This window comes from Mugil cephalus, chromosome 13, assembly GCF_022458985.1.
Source record: "Mugil cephalus isolate CIBA_MC_2020 chromosome 13, CIBA_Mcephalus_1.1, whole genome shotgun sequence".
In the NCBI taxonomy this organism is placed as follows: domain Eukaryota; kingdom Metazoa; phylum Chordata; class Actinopteri; order Mugiliformes; family Mugilidae; genus Mugil; species Mugil cephalus.
In genome coordinates, this window is record NC_061782.1 from 4,893,625 (window position 1) to 4,909,014 (window position 15,390).

Sequence of the window (15,390 nt, forward strand, 5' to 3'; positions counted from 1 at the left end):
TTGCAGACAATGACTGGCTTAAGTCTGGAACTCATGAACACCGTCCTCCTCCTCTGTGATGTTTATAAGGCCTCCCCTCCAGCTGTCTCCAGTTGTTTGTTCGTGGCTTTTTCTGCTTTAAGTTTTGTCTTCAGAAAGTGAAATACAACTCAACTGGGTTTAGATGACGTGAGTGACTCAGTCCACTTCCTCCCCCCCCTTTTTTTTTTAAAGCCTCTGGGTTGCTTCCACGGTATGAAATGCTTCTTCAAGGAACACCAGTGACCCAGTGTCACTGGAATCCGTGCAGAGTCATGCATCATGCTGCCTCCACTTAGTTTTACAGATGATGTGGTATGCTTCGAATCATAAGCCGTCCCAGACTTTTTCCTTCCTGTCATTCGGGTACAGACTGATCTTTGTTTCATCCGTACAAAGAATGCCCCGTTGAAAGTGCTCCGGCTTTTTGGATGTGTGTTTTATTTATTTATTTTATTTTTTTTGTGGATAATCTAATCTTTTATTCTCGAGGCGCATCAACAGTTTGGACCTTGTGTGGAATTCTTTGTATTTGCTCCCCTGAAGTTTTCACTTCATAAGTGATATCCCTTCCTCTTCTACTCTGAAATTAGATTTCAAACCCACCAAAAAACAAAAAGAGAAATGTTTAACGATATAAATAAATAAAAGTAAATCTAAAAAGTAATGACAGAAATAATATTATAATAAGTGACACTTCCATTTATGGAATAACTTAAATAAATAAATTGTGAATTATTTTACCTATACAGAGATAGTACAATGAAATGTAGTTTTCCCAAGAAACTGTTTTAACATGAAACCAAACCAGAGTATTTTTACATTTCTGATTGTAACAAGACATTTTAATGGGACAGAACCAGATAAGTTCTCTCCACTGTTAGAGTTTGGTGTGAACCACAGGACATGTTTGGAGAACAATCACAATTTACTACCATTTGGAGAAACACATTATTTAAACCATGTAAATCTGACCTTGGATTCAGGTGATGACAAAGGTGGGACTACAAAAGATCTGAAACCTTTATAAAAGATAATATTCTTATGTTCTTTGAAACATTCAGGATTCCTCAAACTCATTTGTTTAAATATTTTCAGACTTGTAGTTTTATTCGCTCCAGGATGCAGTGTTTTAGAAGAATTGGCACCATCACAACCTTATAGTAAAGGAAAGATCTCAATGACGTGTTAGCAACTGGTAAACATGACTACAGAGTCCCCAGATTATAAACGATAAGCGTGGATAGAGGACCTTCAAATAGACACTACAGAACAGGAATGGAAGAAAGGTTGATTCAATGCCAGCTGATTCAGTCAGGAAATGTGAACATATACAAGAATTTTGGAGAAGGATAATTAAAATCTCCAGTATTTTACACAAAGAAATCCCAATATGCCTGGATATATGCATTCTGGGTCTTTGGACGTGACTCACTGGACACACACAATGTCTCCACTTCATGTGTTAAAAGTTAAAATTCAATAAAGATATGTGTTAAAAAAAAATAGACAAAGCTAATAATGGTCTTTAATAAGTAAAAGATTAAAATCATGCTTCATCTTCTTCCTCGAATAGAAGGAAAAGAAGTGTATTCTCCCCTCAAAAATGTTCATTTCATTAAGAAAGGCTTCTGAATTTTAGGAAAAACATCTTTTGTAATTAATTTAATAAAAACATTTCCTTTGATTTATTATGTTTTAAACTGACATCATTTTTTTCCCAACGTTTTTTTTTTGTTTTTTTTCTGCGCCCTGTCGGCCGTCCCGAGGGCACCAGATGATGAATAAATCCAATTATCCAGCCCTGATGTAATTACGGTGTATTATATCTGAGGAATGATACTGAGAAGACTTTGCCTGCTTTGCTAATTACAGGGAACACCGTCACTCATGACGGAGGCAAACGCCCGTGGCCGCTTCGCCGGTGTTACCTTTCGGCCCTTTCGCTCTGAATGCAATCACACACCTGCACAGCATGTCGGTGAGACGCACAAAGCCCACGTAGGCCAGTTCAAAGGCGCCGCGGTGACGGGACTGGAGGAGCTGCTGACGGAAGTACAGGCCCACCCCTTCCACCTGGAACAGAGAGAGAGACGGGATCAGCAGCCGGACTGAGGCCAGAGCACCACTGACTTTTTCCCCTTTTACGCTTCTAAGCCTCATGTTTGGACCTAAAGCTGGAATAGATGGAGCCTGTTGGGTCAGAATGACATAATGATTACATGCACTTGGAAACATACCAGGTTGCACACTGAAACTTTAACAGAGGAAGAGGTAGTGAATGGGTGCAGAATTAGTCCAGAAAGAGCTGAAAAACAACGTGACTCTATGAATGTATGAATGTAGGAGGTCAGTCCTGCACAGGATCATCCTGCACAAACACTAAAGTCAAGAATTACAAGGATTTTTAAAAAACATTGTGACAATTTAGTGTTCTGCTGGGAAACTTTTGGACCTGGTATTCATTCATGTGGATGTTACTTAGACATGTAGCACCCACCTAGACTAGACCCCCACCCCGTAGCAATGACGCTCCATGATGGCCTGACACAAACACACACACAAACAGTTTAGGAAAAACTAAAATAAAAACATGAGGAACAGCACAAGGTGTTGACCTGGCCTCCAGATTCACTAGATCCCAAACTGATCAATTAACCTGTGGTATGATCCACAGAGGACCCTCCCCTCAACCCACAGGACCCAAAGACCCATTCTCGTCCATTCTCTGAAGAGTCGCAACTGTTTTCGAGGCAAAAGAGAGACCTACACAATATTAGGAAGGTGGTCCAGACCAGACCAGACCAGACCAGACCAGACCAGACCAGACCAGACCAGACCAGACACCCCCACCCCAAAGCAATGACACTCCTTGATGGCAGCAGTCATCCCCAGCAGGATGCAGTTTAGGAACAACTCAAAAAAACAAAAAACATAAAGAACAGCTCAAGGTGTTGACCTGGCCTCTAGATCCACTAGATCCTGAATCGATCAAGTATCCGTGGGATGATCCACAGAGGCTCCTCCCCTCAACCCAAAGGACCCAAAGGCCCCCCCACCCCGACTAAGGACACCACAGGACACCCTCAGAAGGTCCATGTCCATTCTCTGATGAGTCAGAGGGAGACCTACACAATATTAGGAAGGAGGCCATGATATTATGCATCCTGCCACCTCCAGCAGAGTGTCATTGCTATGGGGTGGGGGTGTCTGGTCTGGTCTAGGTGGGTGCTACACCTGTGGATAACATCCGCACAAATGAATACCAGGTCCAAAAGTTTCCCAGCAGAACACTGATTTGTCACAAGATGATTTAAATGTTATTTACTTCTCCTGACAGTGGTCATAAAAACAACTGTTCACAGTATTAGGATGGTGGTCATAATGTTATGCCTGTTTGGTCTATGTTATCACATAGAGGACATGAACTAAGACTTAGTAATTTGGTTAATATTAGTCACTTATTTCGTAATTTCGTTAGCAGTCTGTCCCACTTGAGATCAGACCGTCCAGTATGTGGCCACTCATCTGACTCAGTTTTTTATTATTGTGTCCAGTTTACACAGAACATGCTTGAACGCTGTGAAGAGAAGCACAAACAGGCCTTCTCATCAACTCCGAGGACGCAAAAATCCATCATCTCAAGAGCCGTGACCGACCGGAGAACAAAACAGGAAAAAAAACACTGAGAGCTGAATGAATCCACCAACATGGCCCCTTTGTACTCGGTTTTGGTGCGTGAATCATTTCGTAAAAGTCGGGGCAATTAAATCTAAACACAGGCAATAAACTCAATACGATGTCAAAACAAATACCCAACTCCACCCCCGACAGATGACATAATTCTGATCCGGGTCCATCAAACGCTGGAGCACAGCGGTTAAAATGAATAAAATGAACAGCTCAGCTCCCCCCGAGCAGCTCTGTCATTTGAACAAAACAAAAAAAAAAAAATCATTGTCTCATAAAAAATCCGACCAAAAGAAAAGCAGCAGGGTGTACGAAAGATTGGTGCATTACCTAATCCCACATCGGCCTCTTCTCTACTTGGCGAACGTAGCGGAGCTGTAAGACTGGCTCTTGTTTTAGAGTTGTTTTTTTTTTCAGGCCAGAGAGCAGCGAGCATGTCAAGCGTGAGAGCGGCATGTCAGTGGCGTGACAAGTGCGTTCAAATGAGGACGCTGAGACATCCGCATAATGGCCGGTGTCAGTAAAACCATCCAGTTAGTAACAGTGTTAGCTGCGTTATTCCAACTATACACATGCACACAGTGTGTAAACTGGTGAGTGTGTTGCAGCAGGTGAGGCGGCAGGGCGAGGCGGACGCAGAGACTCCGGCGCCCTGTCATTAAGGCTGTGGTATCACCGCCACCGCAGAGGCAGCCAGGCCCCGACTTAGTCAGGGGTGGCATGGAGGGCACAGGGAGGAGGTGGGGGAGGGGGGAGGCAAGGATGGCAAGGGCTCGAAGGAAGAAAAAAAAAAAAAAAACTCCTTAGGGGATGTGGGGTTAGACACAACATCTAAACTAACACAGACGCCGAGACCCGCAGATGAACTAGAAATAGGCCAGTCTGGGTGAAAAACTCAGCCCTGATGTCACCGAGCGAAGGAGCGTTGACCCGTGAAGACGGTTTTGTTGGCAGAAACCAACAAAAGCAGATGAATGAATAAAATAAATGCATCGGAAAGGCCGGTCAATAAACCCGACTGACCCTCCTCCAGACCTAAAGTGGACCAACTTAAACGCCAAAGTATGGACTGAGTAAACCGCAGCTGTACCAAGCCCAATGACTTATCACATCGGTGGCCCGGAGTGGACTCCCAGGACAGGCCTGACCTCACTGGGTTTAAAAATGGCAGCGTCAGTCACTGTTAGATGGCCCGTGGCCGCCGGGGCCCAGACCGCTGCGGTGCTGAGCTGGGCCAAGCCCGGGGCCGCGGCTTTCGCCTATTTAAAGCCTCCCTCCCGAAGGTTCCCGTTTGTGTAACGGTTTTTTAAAAGGGCCGAGCAAGCTTCCTGAATGGGGCGGGGAGGGTACGGGGGGGGGGTAGAGAGGGTGGACTTTATTTAGATGTCAACTTCCTGTTTGCAAACGTACCCGTTTCCCAGAAAAACTTCCATGTGCGGAGGGAGAAGTTTCCCAAGTCTAATTACACGTATGGCTGGAGGGGGCCGCGACAATGACCCAAATAGACGACTTGTCCCCTGACAGCCCGGGGTTAGACAGCACTCTGGTAATGTTTGTTGTTGCTGCAACTACAAGAGGAAATTGCTTCATTTCTTCGACACAACAACCAATGTCTCAACCGTTCTCGTCGGGAGTCGTTTGGTACGAGTTTAATGTCATGTGACATGTGTGATAATAGATGCAATGTCAGTTATTTGTAGTGGAGTTAAACCAGAGTGAACCAAAGAGGGTTTCGCTTATGAAAGCATTTGCATAAGAACAAGAAACGAAACCAGACCATAGTGTGCATGTGTGTTTTTATATAGTAGGTTTTTATATTTCCATCCTTCATGTTCTTTCATCGTACGTTGAAGGAAATTCACACTACGTGTTCAGACATGTGAAAGTAACACATCTTTAAGCAGTTTCTTTTCTATCAGTAAAATGTTTCTGTACACTGTGTACCACAACTATTTTCTCTTAATGTCAACAGTTTTTTTTTTATGTCTTCAACAAATAAAATGTGCTTTATGTTCCTGTGTACTGACTGACTGTTTCATACAATCACTCAATTCAAAATCTATTCCTGTCCCAGCGATACTGTCTAGGAATCTTGGTGCTGACAATAAGTGGATAAGTTGCTTAATACACAGATCAGCCATAACGTTATGACCACCTTGCCATTGTGGTTTGGACATTCGTGTGGGGCTATGCAGCAAACTCTTATGATGCATTCCAGAAATACCATAATCAATACCCTCACAAAAAAACACAGTAGCTAGTGAGAGAGGGCACCACAGTACCTGACAACAAACAGGTGATGACAAAATTGCAGCTGCACACAAATAATGCCAATCTGACTATGTATATAATCATATCAACAGTGCCAGCAGTGTTCAAGATCTCACTATATCAAAAACTCAAGATCGAAACAATAACGTGACAACAATAAAATCACAATGCACCACTCATGGAGTGAACGGCGCACACCCAATACACAGCAATCAATATACAAAGTCACTACACACGATATACAGACAAACAGACATTATAAAAGCTGTGGATCATCCCGCAGATACTTGACCAGTTTGGGAATCTAGTGAATTTGGCCAGGTCAACACCTTGTGCTGTTCTTCATGTTTTTTGTTTTTTTTTTAGTTGCTCCTAAACTGCAACTGCTGGGGATGACTGCTGCCGTTAATGAGTGTTATTGCTATGGGGTGAGGGTGGCTGGTCTACATGGGTGCTACATGTCTTAAGTAACATTCACATGAATGAATGTCAGGTCTGAAAGCTTCCCAGCAGAACAATGAGTTATCACAAAATGTTCAATGTTATTTACTTCTCCTGTCTGTCAGTGGTTTTAATGTGGCTGATCACTGTAAGCTTAGTTTACTTCTATGACATACATCGTAGGCTTAGGTGCAAGTTTCGTAGCAATGTGCACCTCCCCTGAAATGTAACTATGTACCACAGTGCCAGATGTCTCCTCTATGTTTGGTGAAATTCACCGTCAATCCACATTTATTAACTCCAACATGAGCCGCTCGCTTCAGCTCGCCGCTGTGTGAGGCACAGAGTGAAAATCAACCCGGCTGACTAGTTGCTGTCCTAACGTTTTAAGGGAGTAATTACAGAACCACCAGTGCACAGGTATAAATGTTTACCCCCCTACAGCGCAGGCTCCACATAGACCAGTTTCAGGAATATAAACCAAGTCTCTAAGGAAATGCCTGAAATGACGCCTCTCTGCTGCCTCCCTACCTATTTAAGAAGTATGTAGTGGTGTAAGATGACACCCTGCAATTTCCTCATTCAATGTTAACTACATCAAGAGCATTCAGCAACGTCTCCTTTGTAGTGAGCAGTAAAATCAGATTCAGGAAGCTGCACCTCCAGGGAGATTTTAGGCAAAAAAGCTGTGAGGTGTATATTATTTATTCCACTGTGGGAACTTTGGAGGGAACTGTTACAGTGCGCACAAGCTATTTTCAGGACTCTTAAATAAATTGTGCAAAGTAAATATTTTTGCACAAGAGCGTCAATATAGAGAGATGCTGGATCAAGTATTCCTATTGTGTTAACAGAAGTGTGTGTGTGTGTATGGATGTGGGTGTGTTTCCCCCTTAGCTGCAGAGCAGGCCAAACAAATGGTCTGCCTCCTCTGCGTAACCAGGGCTCCAACCGATCTGGGCTGAGCTATGCCAAATAAACACCAGAGCTGTCAAACTCCAGCTGACCAGCTACTTCGGTGGTCTGTCTGACACACGGAGTCATTTCATAAAGCTTTCAAGCTTCAGCCCTTCATGTGTTGCTTGTTTTTACGTTGATGTAGATTTCATGTCAGCGAATGACAGTTTTGTCCATCAGTCTACTCTTGAGAGCAAAAGCTGACAGAGTGAGTTTTTTGTTTGATTGTGAATATGTAACTGGAGGTAATTTACACTGCATTATCAGTCCAAGTCCAAGACCTCCTACGTAAAACCAGACAGGATTTGTTTTACCTGGGGACCTCCGTTAATTTCTAATAATCACGGAGGTTGTCTGTGGTCTTAATCCCATGCGAATCGTCCATGTCTGTGATTTGTAAAGTATTTAGTTTTTATTTTTTCACGACTTTTCTTTGATTTGCGTTTTCTTTTGCCTGTTGTCACTTAAGAATAACGAATGATGTGCTATAATTCAAACTTTGGACAGATGTTAGGGTGCAAAGTCGAGATGTCGCTGAAATATTCGCCTGTTTAGATGGATGAAATCATTAAATCAACCATTAATGTATTAATCAGCAAAGGTGGAGCTGAATTAAATAATGGCAGGTCTCTTCCCCGGGATAAATAGTGTCAAAAATACATTTTTATCATCAATCATAATTTGAAAAGTAGCAGAGCCGCAACAACAGAACGTAAATAAGAGTAAAACACACAGTTTGTTTATTCTGTGTGAATGTGCAACATAAAACACAGGCATAGGGAGTAATATCTGAATCACGGGACGTCTTCAGGTAAAACTAGGGCTAAAGAGTTTTTTTTTTAGCATTTCCATTGTATATAGCAAGTGCAGTACATAGTGAGATGACAGGGCCTTCCTCTAGGACTGTGGACTGAACATAAGGTGCATGTGTGCAAGATTATGCAGACAATACAAAACTGCGAAAACAATAGTTGTGAAATGGAAGATGTGTAAAACTACCAGGGCTCTTGACCGTCTGGCTAAACTGAGTGACCAAGCAAGTGGACAAAAATGAAGACGTGAAGATGCCCAAAATAAATCTGTGGTGAGGATTGATCAGGGCAAGGGTATAAACCACTGTGGGTATATACAATGGACAAACCCACTGGATTCTGAACCTCGAAAATGAAGCCCGAAGTGGTCGGAGCTCACAATCGTGGTGGTTGTGTTGAGGCGTAGCCAGTCTCAAGTGGCCACTTGATCAACTGCGATTTTTTGCATTTCTGCATGGGCTTCGCTCAGGGCCGGAGTTTGCCGCTTGGTATAAACCAATTATAAAGTGTTGAGCTGTTCTGAGAAGCCCAGCTGCCCCAAAAGGTAAAAAGTTTTTTGGCATTTCAACCATATATTGCAGGTGCAGTACATAGTGAGATGAGAGGACTTTCCTCCAGGACCGTGGAGCTAAATGAAGACATAAGACTAAGTACAATACAGTACAAAACAGTGCATAGAAAATAGACAATCACTTGCCTGTGTGGCTAAACTCAGTGACCCAGCAAGAAGACAAAAACAAAGCCCTGAGCTACAAAGACGCCTAAAATAAAGCTGTGGTGAGGCATTGATCAGGGTGATTGTAGAAAACCAATTCTAAGGGCGTTCCCAGACACAGTGCGGCCTCAAAAGGTCCAAGGACAAAGAGGGTTTTTTTTTTTATTATTATTGTCATTTCAACTATATATAGCACGTACAGTACAAAGTGAGATGAGAGGACTTTCCTAAAGGACCACAGACTGAGCATAAGATGCAAAAGTGCTAACGGTGCAAAATCAATAGTTGTAAAATAAAGAAGTCTGAAACTACCAGGGTTATTGTCTGTTTGACTAGTGACCAAGCAAGCCAACAAAAATTCAGACTCCAAGTCCAAGAAAAGCTATGACGACACCCAACATAAAATGACGGTGAGACATTGATCGGGGAGAGGGTATTAAACCAATTATAAGGGTGTTCCCAGACGCACAGCGGTCTCAAGAGCTGTGAAATTGAATCAGTCTGACACCACCAGGGCTCTTTGCCTGTCTGACCAAGCAAGCGGGTCCGATGTTGGTGAGGTAACCCAGAACCCAAAACAGACAACTTGGCAAAAGGATAACCACCTCAGCCGCAGTTCATCCATCAGGACTTTCGTGCAGAGCAGCTCGACAGACTTCACCATGAGCTAAAGGCACGAGGAACAATTTGGGGTTTGTAACACGGACCCTGAGAGCACAGGGAAAAGATTCGCTGGTGTGACAAGTACAGAGTGGAACCCTGAGCGCTGTCTACTGAACAGCAGGAACTGCTGATCAACGGCACAAAAAGGAAGAAATACGGTACAAGCATGTAGTCAAGTCTTTGGCTGTCCTTGAGTGGCCTAGCCAAAGCCCAGACTTAAAACCCACAGGACATCTGGGGAAAACCTGAAGATGGAAGCCGAGACACTTCCCATACAAACTGACAAAACTGGAGAGGATCTGCCAGCATGAACGGAATAAACTGCATCAACCCAGGAGGGAAGAGTTTATACAGATTTACCCACAAGGAAACTCAACGCTAGGATTCAAAGTATCGAATTTAAGGTATGTGAGAGAAAGACGATTTAGTAAACATGTTTTATCCATTTAATCCCATTAAAACAGCATCAAGGGAAGGAATAAAGTCACTGTACGGAGCTGGATTGCAATGTCAGTTTGTTAAAGCACTTATTTTTCTTTCGTCCGTTAGCGTCATCCTTCTGTGTCTTCCTAATCCCATCAACCAAAGTCAAAAAGCACCATGTTGAAAAAGTTAGGAACCCAAAAAAGTTTTGGAAAAGAAGAAAGAACTCCTAACACCAGCATCAGGGCTCATCTATAACCGCTGCTGTTGCCATGGTGCCGCCCAATGACAAAAAAACATCTGCAGCCGGGCCAGCGAGGGTGTCACGGAGAAACGCCGGTCGAGCATCGCGGGAGGTGTCGGGCTTCCACACAAGTTGGAAGGAGATGTGATCTGGTCGCACAAAAAACACGCAAGACAAACACACACAGCATGTTTGCCTGGGCATGTCATCGCTGCGGTAGGGCAGAGTGACTTTGTCCATACACACACACACACACACACACACACACACACACAACAGCCCATCGCCAGTACCAACTTTCCAAACAATATTGGAATTACCCCGCTGACCGCTACTGCTAACAAACGCAGCAACCGTGCGCGCTCGCGCACTTTCGCATGGAACCGATGACAAACCAGTGAAAATGAAAAAGGAATGTGGTGAAGGCAAACGGGGTAGGAGTTCAGATTTTCCCCTTTGTGCGCGCCTGGTTCAAGTCACTGGTTATGTAACGTTAAGAGCGGTTGCCATGGTTACGGCGGACCAGCACAGTCTCCGAGTTGTCACCGTCAATTATCTCCTCCGGGGGGGGGACTGTGGTTGTGACATCATCGCCGTCGTCATCGTGGAGCGCGTTTCAGCGGGAGACAGTTAAAACGTTAATGAAACCCGACAGCGTTCGTCTGCCTCATGATGAATAATGACCCTGGCAACGCCACACACAGATTACACATTTACTATGTTCGATCTGTGGAAAACTGATTTTAAAACGCAGATTGTTCAGGGTGATAGAAAGAGTTTCTGGAAAACACTTTTGCATAGAGTTAGGTGCTAAAATCTGAACCTGTACATGTCCTGAATTATCCGTCAGTATTAGTTTGTAGAGAAGCAAGAGATTCCATTTTGCACGTCAAGATGAAGAAATTCTGCAAACAACTATATATAAGTTCATAAATCGACTACGTCTAACTACGCTATAACAGGAAGTATATTTGTCAAAAACGTCGGTCTGGCCTTTTACATCTCCTTGAGATACACTGGTGGAAGGCTGACAACCATTGTGTTGAAGGGTCTGGCATATGTCAGTCTACGTAATATATTTAAATGAACCTTAAGCCTTCCTAAAGCACTGGGGGACTAGACGTCATAATATCATGCCTGTGCACTCGTCACTCTGGCTTTCACTGCACCAGTGTATTTTTTTTTACCAGTCAGGTTCATTTTTGTTTCTACTTCCTGTTTCACTGTCAACAATGATGACTGAAACCTTTCCTCCATGTGTTCCATCTTTACTGATCCAAAACAATCCATTCGAAAATGGTGGAGACGGAGTAGTAGCAAAAAAAAAAAAATACTCCATGACACACAGGACACAGGACTTTTTTTCCAAACCCTAACCCTTTGCATTTAGTTATGTTTGATTGTTAAGTTATGTAGTTTTTGATTGGGTCTTTTATTAATTTTATTTTTGTCACATTTCAGGAGTGGACCTGTTTACGACTGCATACATTTTTAGCATGAGTCTAGCAGTGTCCTCAGGGTCTTTCCAATATAACCTGGAAAATCATTTTAATCCAAAGGCTGAACACAATGTTCATTGCTTTAAACCACTAATGGAAAAGACTGTAGACCGAAAAAAACATGAGGACAGACTCAGTAAAGCCCAATCTAACCTTACACTCAATGATGACAACTAAAGGCTTTTGAATATAATACATTTAACAGGTTGTTTAGTACAGACTGTACAACGCCACTGTCTTCCATTTGCACTGCTCTTACTACTGCTATTACTTGTTGATTTTACTGTTATGTTATGTTAATGTCTGTGTATGTTTGTGTACAAGTTAGTGGAAACTCGAATTTCTCCCCAGGAGATGAATGAAGTATTCTATTCTATTCTATTCTATTCTATTCCTATAGCGGGGATGTATTGACGTCACTTCCGTCATGGGACACGCCCCCCGGGAGTATGAAAAACAGTGAAAAGTATCAGCAAATACAACAAGACCGGGAAAAATGTGCATTAACAAATCAAATTAAAGGCAATTGGACTCGACAATGATCCATATGAACTAGTATGCATTTGGAAAAGTGAATAAGCCTCAGTTTCAGTTAGTTTAAGGTCATTTCAGCTATGATACATGTGGCTAAATAAAAGATGCTAACGCTAAGAGCTTTACCGAGAAGTAACGTTAACGTTAGCCATACAATACCGTAGCGTCTGACCGGACGTTAAAGGGATGATGAGGGATGATCGCAAATACTTAGTTTATTGTTTTAACGTATTATTTACTGTTGGAACTGAAATAGTAACTGTCGGACGTAACTGCGCTAAAACAACAACATCGACACAGTAACTTAACGTATGACTTCATCAAAAAATACAGCATAAAGTAATATTACCTGACACTAAATGTGAACCACAACACCAGGTTTCTGTGTCTGGATTCCAGCTGTTTCTTCTAACGCAGCGATCCATTTACTTCTCGTTTCAAGCTAATGCTGCTAATCTCCATGATCAACTGTCACTTTTTTGCCACTCAGTGGCCGTTACCATGGAGACTTCCCTTACGATGACGTCACGCCCACACCGTTTATTCTATTATAAAGTTGGACAAAACAAAAGCACAACTGGACCTTAAATGCGAAATCCAATTGCTTGAGAACATGCAGCCTCACTTTGCATATAATTGCGAATTAACCTTTCAAATAAATGCATTTTGCTGCTCAGGATGTAGCAGGTAAAGAACACGGTATAGATAAAACCTTGAGCCTCCATCATTAAAACACAAGGGGAAAAAAAAAAAAGACATCCATTCAGCACAAAACACGCTCTGAGCCTTCCTGCTCCCTCCCTCGGTGTGAAAACATGGTCAACAGGCAAACACACACTCAGCCCTTCACCCCCTACACAGACAAACACAGCCCATGTCTGGTGCCCCCTTTTTATTACGGACGCTCACATGTTGAACCACTCAGACGACTATTCCTGTGCGAGTTTGTCCCTGTGTCAGTCTGTGTTTGTTGTTTGCAGCGCTCCGCTCCGTTTTTCCTGCTGGTGGTGGAAGTGATTTGGAAAGAATGCGGTGGAAAGGGAGGGAGGGAAGGAGGGGGGCCGTCGGGGCCGTTAAACCAGCAGGGTCGGGCCACGAATGAAAGCGCGGCGCTAATGAGGGCGGATGCTAATTGAACAGCCTCCCAGCGTGAGGCCACAAACAGACACACACACACATACACATTCAGCTCATTCCATGCTACGGCGTGTATACGCACGTACGATTACAAAAAAAAAAAACAGAAAAACTTTTGTATTTTTAGATTGTTTGAGTGTCGCTGTATGAGCTCAGCAGTCGAAGCTGAAATGAAGGGGGGGGAGCAGGCCTGGGCTCTGAGCAGCACATTACAGAACCACAGCTCATCCCATGTCCAAAAAAAGTGACTTCAGAGTAGCAAGAATCCTGACAAGACAGAGCTGAGCTACAGCCATTCATAAAACACTCTGAAAGGGAGCAGAGCTGAGGAAATGTTATTAATAATTTACTTCTTTCTAACGGTTTACCACAGCAGACGCTTTTATTCTGTTCACAGCGACGTGTAGGGGTGAACATTCAAAAATGAATGAACGAGAGAGGGGCAGGGACAAATATGTCTCTAAGGACTGAGTCAGTGACAGAACGAAAACAACGATGAATGACGAGGGTGATGACGAATCTGTCCCCAAAACACATCTGCTCCCAATATGATCTGATCTCACTAGTTGTAAAAATCTGGACTTGAAAAAAGAAGTTTTCGTTGCCAGAGACCTTGAAGTACACGCTTGAAGAACCAAAGCACATATACATTGACTGCGCACTCTACATCTGACAGCAATCCTGTCTCCATCTTTGCTGTGAATAACACTGCAACTTGCACCGATCAGCCATAATATTATGACCAGAACAGTTGCAACTCATCACAGAATGGACATGGGCCATCGAGTGAATATGGAGGCCAGGTCAACACCTTATGCTGTTGTTTTTTATTGCATCCTGCTGGGGGTGGCTGCTGCCATCAATTTCAAAGTGCCATTACTATGGGGTGGGGGTGTCTGGTCTGGTCTAGGTGGGTGCTACATGTCTAAGTAACATCCACATGAATGGATACCAGTTTCCCAGCAGAACCCTGAATTGACAAACAATGTTATTTACTTCTCCGTTCAGTGGTCATAATGTTATGCCTGATCGGTGCATTATATACCACATACAGTACAGTTAATTATCATCTCGTTTCCTTTCCTCCTGCCCTTCCTTTGCTGCAGAGTGTGTGTCGGAGTGAAACCGTGAAACCGCCACTTTTTACAGGATGGTCGATGTTATTCACTTCTCCTGTCAGTGGTTTTACTGTTGTGGCTGATCGGTGTGAGGTAGCAGCAGTGAGTCTCACCTGTTCCTCGGTGATGAGCCCAGTGTGTGCGCGTGCCTCCTTGTTGTTTGTGGTGGTGGTGGTGGTGGTGTTGTTGGCGTAGTGCAGAGGCAGGCTCTGACACAGCTGTCCGAGCAGCATGGCCACCTCCTTCATGCTCCGCCAGCAGCACACCAGCACCATCTGGGCCGTCACCCTGTAGCCCTCGCCACCTGGAGCCAACGCATACACCCACGGTGACACACAAACAGATGACAGGAGAAAAGTTGGACCGCTCTTTGTTTTATTAGCTATTAAATTAAAAGACGGTATTTGTTTTATTAAGTAATGTCGCGCGTTGAAGCTTTGTATTTATTGGAAGCTAAATTATGAGTCTGCTTTTATTGTTTATGCTCAATCACATCAGTGAAACATAGCCCAACACACACAGGGTGCACAGAGGAGTTTGGGGTTCATCACATTTAAAAAAAAAAAAAAAAAAAAAGGGTGAAACACTTCCCCCTATAGGGCAGTAATGGTACTGCAGCCACAAGGTTTCATCTAATTCACCTGTGTCGACGGGTGCCTGTGTGGTCTGGCTCTCTGTGTGATCATCTCCTTGGTGCGTGTCCAGCTCTCTGGCACTGTGGAAGAAGTCATTGGTGTCCCGGGGCTGAATCTCCTGCAGGATGTTCTGCAGACCAGCTGAAGTTCAACACACACACACACAAAGAAAAAATGTCATACTTCAGTATCTTTCATTTGTTTTTGGTTGATATCTGTTGCGATAAAACGTG

At 43.5% G+C, this 15,390-nt stretch overlaps 1 protein-coding gene across 1 annotated transcript in view; it reads right to left on the reverse strand.

Annotated features, from left to right (window-relative positions):
• The window catches only part of thada (THADA armadillo repeat containing), a 111,698-nt gene that overhangs the window by 85,918 nt on the left and 10,390 nt on the right, over window positions 1–15,390 (reverse strand). Inside the window, exons 20-22 of the mRNA XM_047603736.1 lie at window positions 15,164–15,298; window positions 14,636–14,826; window positions 1,985–2,094 (exon numbers count right to left, since the gene is read on the reverse strand). Coding sequence (XP_047459692.1) covers window positions 1,985–2,094; window positions 14,636–14,826; window positions 15,164–15,298 — 436 coding nt within the window. The remainder of the gene's footprint in view (window positions 1–1,984; window positions 2,095–14,635; window positions 14,827–15,163; window positions 15,299–15,390) is intronic.